General features: G+C 43.3%; 3 protein-coding genes across 3 annotated transcripts; all 3 read left to right on the top strand.

The window, feature by feature from the left end:
* Window positions 1-3,534: 3,534 nt before the first annotated feature.
* Window positions 3,535-4,799, top strand: PUT3-7 (Proline utilization trans-activator; the record flags this gene model as incomplete). The annotated part of the gene is made up of 3 exons (XM_037321520.1): window positions 3,535-3,667; window positions 3,721-4,166; window positions 4,224-4,799. The coding sequence occupies 3 exons, from the start codon at window positions 3,535-3,537 to the stop codon at window positions 4,797-4,799; spliced, it is 1,155 nt and encodes a 384-aa protein (XP_037179021.1).
* Window positions 4,800-4,978: 179 nt separating this feature from the next.
* CGCA056_v006268 (uncharacterized protein) lies at window positions 4,979-5,508 on the top strand (the record flags this gene model as incomplete). Its single annotated transcript, XM_037321519.1, has 2 exons — window positions 4,979-5,048; window positions 5,111-5,508. 2 exons carry the CDS (start codon window positions 4,979-4,981, stop codon window positions 5,506-5,508), a joined length of 468 nt encoding a protein of 155 aa, XP_037179022.1.
* Window positions 5,509-5,981: 473 nt separating this feature from the next.
* Window positions 5,982-7,391, top strand: CGCA056_v006267 (Secondary metabolism regulator LAE1; the record flags this gene model as incomplete). Its single annotated transcript, XM_037321518.1, has 7 exons — window positions 5,982-6,065; window positions 6,131-6,180; window positions 6,235-6,369; window positions 6,429-6,495; window positions 6,556-6,596; window positions 6,653-7,288; window positions 7,334-7,391. The coding sequence occupies 7 exons, from the start codon at window positions 5,982-5,984 to the stop codon at window positions 7,389-7,391; spliced, it is 1,071 nt and encodes a 356-aa protein (XP_037179019.1).
* Window positions 7,392-8,860: the final 1,469 nt, after the last annotated feature.

The raw sequence follows: 8,860 nt of genomic DNA, 5'->3' as shown, positions 1-8,860 counted from the left end.
AAAAGATTTAGTAGTTTATTATAAAGGAGGTTTATAAATTTCTTTACTTTTTTTATAATATTAAGGTTCTTTTTAACTAATAAGTTTTTAATAATTAAAATTACTATTAATAATATTATTACTCAATTTAAAGCTTATTAAAGTATATATAATAACTTTAAATATAGAAATTAAGCTTCTTAAGAAGTATATATAGTAATTACTATAGCTATAGCTTTTTAACTATTTCTTATTATTACTACTTTTTAAGGATTTAAATATTAAATATATAATTTTAATTTTACTTTTCTTATAGCTTTAGTTCTTAATAATATTGAAATTTATATTTATTAGCTTACTAGCTTTAGTATTAATAATAATAAGGTTTAGCTTTTTAAAAAAGTATTTTATAGTTTATATTAAGCTTTTTTTTAGTAGTTTAATTTTATCTATATTAAAATAAATAAGATTAGCTTTATGTCTATTAATAATACGTGTTATTTATTTATAAACAAAGACTAATATATTTACACCTTAATATATATTAATAATAATATTATTACTATCTATAATAAGTAGTACATTAAGAGTATTTATAATAATCTTAAGAAAATATATATTTTTAAAAAGCTTAATTAAGCTATATAATCTTTTAGTTTTTAGATTAAATATAATATTTTAACTAAAAAGATTTTCCTCTTTTAGTATAAATATATTAAAGCTATTCTTTATTAATTTAGCTATTAAGATTTAAAGTTAATAAAGAATTCTTTTTATAAAAAGCTTTCTATTTAATAAAATAAAAATAAATATATTATTAAAAAAGCTAAAAAGTATATTAAAAATATTAGCTATATTAACTAGTTTATTTAAAGTATTTACATTAATATCATTTATTATATTAATAAGTTTTATTAAGCTAGTAAAGGCTTATTTTAGATATATTTATATTTTATTGAATATCGTTTTTATTTATTTCTAAAACAAGTCTTAATTATAATATTATTATTAATAGACTTAATTTAAATTAAATTTTAGCTTTTAATAATATAATAAAGGTTTTTTTACTACTAATTAGTTATTTTATATCTTAATTAGAGGAAATATTATCTTTTTTAGTAATATTCTTATTATTTAGAAATTAAACAAATAGATATTTACTACTCTTAATATAACTAAAATAGAGTTTATTAGTTTGATATTTATTAATTTTATTTTTAAATAAATTAAAAAATCTATTAAATAAATATTTAACATGAAAATAAATATTTGTATTCTTTTCTTTATAAATAATACTAATATACATTTTTATATTATAAATCTATTAAATTAAGCTTATTTTTACTATATTAATATTTAATATAAATAAAGTATTAAAGAAATACTTATAAATAAGATTTCTATATTTTATTTTAGTAATAGCTTTAAAATAGTTATTAATAGCTTTATGGAGTTTTTTAAAATATAGAAATATTATAATTTTATTAAAATATTTCAATTAATAAATAGATTAAAAAATGATATAAATTAAAATTAATTAGTTTTAAAATTTATTTAATTTAAAGTTTAAAATTAATTAAAAAACACAGATTATTTAGTGGTTTAACTAAAGATTAACTAAATTAATATAAACTTAAAACCTTCTTATTTTTAAATAATTTAGTTCTTAATAAAATTTCTAGCTTTTTACTTATTTTATATACATTAATAGTTATTACTAAGTTTTAGAACTTAAAAAGTAGTATAATAGTATCTATTTATAAGTACCTTAGGTGGTCTATGTAGCCTAAGGCCTGCTAGGGCCTTCTTCCAGCCTCCTAGCTAGGTAGCCTACTTAGCTAGTTTTCATCACACACATCACACTCCTTACTACTCGTTACGCCTATGCCTCCATAAAAGCTGTGATATAATGCAGAGAATGAAGATGGCTAACAGAAAGGCGTTGCCGCCAACGTTTGGGTAGTAGCCATAAACCGTGGTCTCAACTGGACAATTAAGGTTAATTTCGGTGCATTTACTCACTTTGAAGAATTGGCTTTGCCGTGGAGAATTGAATGTGGATGAGATATAGTATGATAGGGTTTTGGATTCTAAAGGATTGTGGAAGACAAGATTTTATATTTGTTGAAAATCTTGGAAGAATTGTCTACTCTTCCTGCTTTAAACAGCACATCAAGATCCGCGTAAGGCTCCTCGAATGAGCCGTATGCCGTACTTCGTTCATCGTAGACTAAGAAATTCCTTAATTACGAGAGTTGAGGCTCGTGGACAACTAGAGCCATGAAGAATTTCGTACGATTCAAAAGGGATCTGCGCGGTAGGCCGTCTCGTTCCTCGTACACTAGACTCGTTCTGCACTAGCTCCCACCTTGGCAGTGTCCCGGGCGCTCCCACTGCCTATTATGCCTTATTGAAGCCACTGAAGATTTTAAAAACAATACATTATGGATGGCCTTGGAAGCGACAAGAATTCTTCAATGCCCGTAATGTGAGAGCGGAAGAGGATTTGGAGCCGACATGGTGCAATGATGAGCCGATCGATGAGCGCCGGAAATGGTGCCGCAGCTGAGCTGCGGCAATGCTTCCGGGCAGAGCAAACATGCAGCCACAACACCCTGGAATCCGACTCATCACTTTCTCATGACCGTCAGGGGCCCGAATGCACACGAAATGCCACTGACATGCCCTTGACTTGACCATTTGGCGGGAATGCGAGGTAGCCACCCGTTCCACAGACAATTATCTCCAACACCGAGTCCCAAACTCGAGGACAACCTAGATGCAATGATACCCCAACTTCCCAGAAACCCCAATCCCTGCATCATCAATGATTCGCAGCGACAGACCGCGGTGCGACACCATTACGCTGAATATCCACCACATAGCGTCTGGGGCCGATGCATGCCGCCCCGCCTGGCATTGTTAACAGCATGTACAACCCCTCTGCGAGCTCCTTAAATGGGAAGCTGGACGCCCCGGCCGTTATCAAGACGGCCTCCGCACCCATCTCATGCGGTGTTATCGCAATTGATGTGCACGCGTCGATGCTGTTCCCTGCCACAATCCCAACAGCTTTGATGTCGCCTCCGGTATCGCTCGTTTCAATTTCGTCTTGGCGTTTGCCGTTTTGAATCGCTCCCTCGCAGACATCGGGCCGCTAGCATACATACTCAACTGAGCAAGTCAATCGGTCCGGTAACGTCGTCATGGTGACAAGTCCAGCTCAGAAGGGCCGCAGTTCTGTGGCCTGCAAGGCGTGTCATGGACAGAAGCTCAAATGCAATGGAGGTATGTCTTCCACAGTCGCATAACGAGTAAGGTACATGGAGTTGATGATGGAATTCAGGAACTCCGTGTCAGCGCTGCCAAGTGCGCCGTCGGGAGTGTGTCTACCCGGTCAAGGAAAAGTTCACGACTGTGTCAGAGAGCTATTTGCGAATGCTCGAAAAGGAGCTGGCTTCCGTTCGGAGAGGATCAAATCAATCGCCCTCGAACTCATCACATGCGCCGGAGCCTATTCAAACAGACGTTCGAAGTCCCGACTTTGCTGCGCCCATGTCTCCTCCAAAGACCAGTAGAATCATCAAAGAAGAGATGCCGGAAGACTGCAGCACGGAAAAGTTCTTCCACACACTACTTTCTCGGAAGGAGAAGTACACATACTCTCGTCTCAAGTTCGACTTTTTGCGTGAGTTCCTCAATCAAAGACGAGAGAAAAAAGACTAATTCCGAGTTCCGTAGATCCTGAGGTGCATCTCAGACTTCCCCCAAGACCATACGCATTTCACCTCCTCCAAGCCTTCGAGGAGGGCTTCAGCGAATACCATTGGTTTCTCCGCAAGGATTTCTGTGACAGACTGATGTTGACATATTCTGACCCCAGTTCCCAATCCAAAGACCGCAATTGGCTCTGCAGGGTATCTGTTGTTCTGGCTCTGGCAGAAAGCTTCAATCGCTCGCGCATGACTGCATCCACACATATGCAGCTCACGGGCGAGCAGCCTCCTAGTCCCTACAGCATCCTGCCTCCGGTATCTTCTTCGCCAACGTCTAACTCGGAGTCTTCTGAAACGCCACAAGCACCACCACCGCCGCCAGGGTCAGACTATTTTGAGCAGGGTTTGATGCTGCTGAAAACGTCGTCTGAGGAGCCGGTCTCAGCAGATGTTGAAGCTCTCAATCTCATTGTGAGTCGACCCTCTGCTTCTCCAAGTCATCAAAAGAAAACGCTGACCAATTGCAAGGCTTTCTATTGCTATTCACTGAATCGGAGGAAAACGGCGTACTCGTACGCTAGTCAAAGCTGCGCCCTTGCCAAGCTTCTACAGCTTCACAAACCAGTGACCGCTCAAACGCCAATTGACGCAGAGCAAAATGTTCGAGTGTTGAATGAGCACAGAAAGCGACTTTGGTGGACATCATATTGCATGGACCGAATGATCAGTACCGAGTTGGGAGTGTCGCCTGCTCTCGCATCTGTCCCCGAGGGAATGCAGCTCCCGTGCTCAGCTGGCCTCACATCTGAAGACTTGGAGCAGTTCTCAGATCCAAGTCTTCTGACAGCATCGACCCAGCTCTGCGAGATCAAGCGTCACGTTGTAATCACTGCCGCGCAACATTCAGACGTGGATGACGAGAGGCGACTAGACATCATCAAACCTTGCATCGACATGCTCCATGACTGGAGAGCCAACTTACCGAGCAACATGACCTTCACTTTTGAGGATAGCCTTCCTACCAGACTAATGGAAGCGCAATACGGACGAATCCTGGCATCAATATACATGAGATACCACCAGGCAAGTTGCCATCTTGGCTAGAGAATTATTCTAACGCTCTAGCTAATTGTTGATAGTGTTCCATCTTACTCCTCAGACCTCTCTATCTTCAACGACTTTCATCTATAGTTCAGACACGTCGACTCAATAGTCAGCAAATAAGCTCTGGTCGCTCAGGCGTCCCATCAATCGGTGGAGAAGATCCGATGAAAGCCGTCAAGATGCAGTGCCTTCAAGCAGCTCGCAATAATTGCAAGATTCTCCTCGGCCTTTGGAACTATGATAAGATCGGTGAGTGCTGCTGGCCGTCGTCCGCGATTCGCTTGATTGCTCACAAAGTGCCTCTCCAAAAGCAAAATTCGGATACTGGGAATCCCTCCATCTTTTCTCTGGATTGTCTATCCTAGCTCTTGCCCGCGTATCAATCAATCGCGACCGAGTCTCAACGTCTTCCCCAGAAGATCATGATGCAGCACTCTACTCTCGGACAAGAGAGCTTCTTCGCGAGATGGCCCGCGTCGGCAACCCCGCTGCAAAGGACCACGATGCATTGCTATCCGATGTCGAGGCGATGGTAATGAGGGTTCAAGAAGAGGAGCGGTTGACGGAGCAGACGAGCACGGAGATCGAGACGCCCAACGAGAACTTGAGCTTTTCCGACTTCATGTTCGCGGACATGGGCAGCGAGCAACAGATCTGGTGCGACACGGATTGGGAAAACATACTGAGCTCGTATACTCAAGGCATATGACGTCTCGTATGAATATTAAGCATTTACGAGAATTCGCACTCATGGAACGATGCTTCAGTAAAAGCCGCCCACGTGGCTGGTCCCGATTGCAATGGGCAGGGGGTTGACAGGATGCTGGAGACAAACACAGGCTGGGTACCCGTAACCGGCCCTAACCCCGTGCCTCACCCGGCCAATAGTCGTAAATTGCTTCACAGCTGCCATAAAAGGCTGGGAAGCCGCCGTGGGCAAGGCTTTTCATTCGCCGGGGAAGCCGGGTTGGTTGATATTCTTAGCGAACCCAGCCGACATGCAGGTGTGCATGCATGGAGAACCAACAGACAAATAACGAACCACTTTCGAAAAGGGGAGGGTCCGTCTGCGGGGTTTTGTTTTCACGAATTGTCTTTTGGCCTTGAATCAAACCCTCGGATTTTGTTCCCTGATTTTCTTTTTCCAAATCGTTTCACCTCAGAACTCCAATAGTAGTCGCGATGTCTGCCTCACCAACTCAAGCCACTGTGCCAACTGGCTCGCCGCCCCCAGCCAACGTCCCCGACGACGGACCCATCAATGCTGTGGGTTCTCCTAGAGCCCACTCACGTTCTCCACGAGATGGCAGCTAACTTGACAACGCTGGCAGGATGTCGCCGCCGACGAGACCGACAATGAGTCTCAGGCGGAGACGGAGAGGTAATGATACCCAGGCGAATGCCAGAAGTTACTCATCGACTGACCTTTCCGCAGCATTCGCACATCTTCGACCGCGTCTTTGAGTGAAAGTATTACCGAGTACCGTCGCATTCATGGGCGTACCTACACCCAGAAGACCGACTACTGGGGCCCCAATGACGAAAGGCAGAACGAGGGACTGGAGATCAAGTATGGTCTCTAAATATGAGCTTGTCGCGATGAGTAGCATTAACACGACATTCCCGCAGCCACTACTGGATGACTCTGTTCCTTGGCGACAAATTGTTCCTCGCACCCCTTGGCGACAGCCCTCAGGTAATATGAAGCGAGCCTTGAGAAGATGCCAAGTGAACGAATGGTTGACAATCTGACCAGAATGTTCTTGATGTTGGCACTGGAACTGGTATTTGGGCCATGTGGGTTCACAGATTGCCAGAGATGCGATGGGTAGACAGGTTAACCATCTTTTTAGCGACTTTGCCGATGAGTTCCCGTCAGCCGATGTCATTGGCGTTGACATATCGCCTATTCAGCCCGGCTGGGTTCCGCCTAACTGCAAATTCCAAATCGACGACATTGAACAGGATTGGACCTTCCCCGACTCTCACTTCGACTTTGTCCATGTTCGAAACATGGAAGGCAGCGTGTCCAACTGGGTAGACTTCTACAAGAAGGCCTTCGAGACTATGAAGCCCGGCGGCTATATCGAGATCAAGGAGATGGATATTGAGTGCCGCTCCCAGATCCAGACCCTTCCCGAGGACCACCCTTTCAAGAACTGGCGCAAGTTCCTTAGCCAGGCTTGTGACGAGATCGGCAAAATCCCCAACCAGGTCCACGATCACGGCATCGCCAAGGCTCTCCGCGAGGCTGGTTTCATTGACGTTGTCGAAAAGAAGTGGCCTATCCCTATCGGCCCATGGGCTAAGGATCCCACGTTGAAGGAGGTCGGCACGTCATCCTTAGAGTTTCTCGACCAGTCGCTGGAGGGATTCGGGACATTTTTGCTCAAGGAGATTCTTGGCTGGGAGTATGCAGAGGTCATCGTCTTCATCAGCGAGATGAGAAAGGCCCTGAAGGATACCAGTATCCAGCCGATTATGGAACTGTAAGTCTACTTTCCGAAGTCAAGTACGTTGCTAATATGTGTAAGGCATCTTGTATACGCACGCAAGCCTGAGCAAGAGGCACCCGCAGCTCCTGAAGTCTGAAGTATATCATTTTAGATATAGATCGAATCATTGAATGTTTCATAGAACGGCACGGACCCTCAAAAGATCCTTTGTGCAACTCAAAAGGCACAACACACGGGTGATAGGTAGAGAGTATGATTCCTCGGCCGATCTTTCTATCTTTTGCGAGAAAGCTGTTCTTCCACGGCTCCATACCTTTAAACTCTCTGAACCCAGGTCAACGCCTGATCCTTCTTTACCCCAATTTGCCTTGTGAACGTCTACTTTTGTTCGTGAAATGCAAAAAAAGACTCGGTCTCCTCGCCACGATCGCACGCAGATCTGAGCCATAATCCCACGGTGTGACTGATAGAGTACGTAGTCCTACATATCCACACTCCATCTTCTCAACCCGTAAGGGCCACCTCCTAAATCCTGCCTCAACACTCCGAGAAGTCTGCCAACCTTAGGATACTGAAAGTAGCCGGCATAGAATTGCTCCAAACCCATCACACAAAACTGAAGTCTGCCTCCAGCCACAATTTTCCAAGCCTCTTTGACCTCCTTCGCGAGGCTAAAGTCCGGCAACTTCTCGCAGTGAACCGTGACACTTGCCAGTCCGTCACCGGCTTTATATCGAAACAAAAAGCATCCTGCAGTTCCAGCAGATCTCCCCCATTTATGATGCCACAGTTCCATTATCCGTAATTGAGGCTTGAGTTGTGCCTTCTCCCCTGCCGCGAGCAGGACTCTATTCATCAACGCAGAGTCCTCCGTTGTCAGCCAGCTTGACGTCAGAGATAGAGTATGAAGGTTTCGCCACAATGCAAGATTCGTCGGAAGCTTCACATTGAAGAAGTCGTGCACTTCTAAGACAAAAGTGACGCATAGGGATTCGAGACGGTGGCTTGCGTTTACCGCGGCTAACACAAGGTCATGATTGATGTCCTGGATTGGCTCTTCGTTCAGGTATAACCTGACGCACTCCAAAACGATAGGGTCCGAGTGGATTTGGGCAGGTCCTTCAGCAGGGCTGTATTTGCGGCGTCACGCGCAGTTTGAGCCTTGGTATCAACACCTGCGTAAGGTTCGTATGCAACCTGTTCCACATTCGGGAAGCATCCCAGGACTAGCCTCACGGTTTCAGGGAAAGGCTTCGGAAGTGACGTCGGGTAAGAATGAATCTAGCCACGGCTGGAACCCGTGGCAGGACGACCTGGACATTGTCATGGGAAACCAAGTCTAACAGGCTCCCCAGTGTACGTTTTCTCGCCCCGAGACGCCAATCATGAATCGGTGAAACATTCAACAACTTAAAGTCGTCCACATCGGTTTCTAGCTTGTCAAAGCTGTGCAGAGCGTCGCTGCGTGAAGCAGCGCTGAGATCCAACGTCACGCCGCTGCTGTCATTCCACTGGGAGAGTATGTTGAGAAGAGATATAAGATGTTGACTGAATATCTTGTTGTTCAATCTGATGGTATCTTCGTTCTCGGCAAGCTGACATACT

This window comes from Colletotrichum aenigma, assembly GCF_013390185.1.
Source record: "Colletotrichum aenigma strain Cg56 chromosome Unknown KSG_Cg56_contig04, whole genome shotgun sequence".
NCBI lineage: Eukaryota > Fungi > Ascomycota > Sordariomycetes > Glomerellales > Glomerellaceae > Colletotrichum > Colletotrichum aenigma.
The sequence above is the reverse complement of the archived record's forward strand: the minus strand, read 5'-3'. Positions and strand labels throughout refer to the sequence as shown.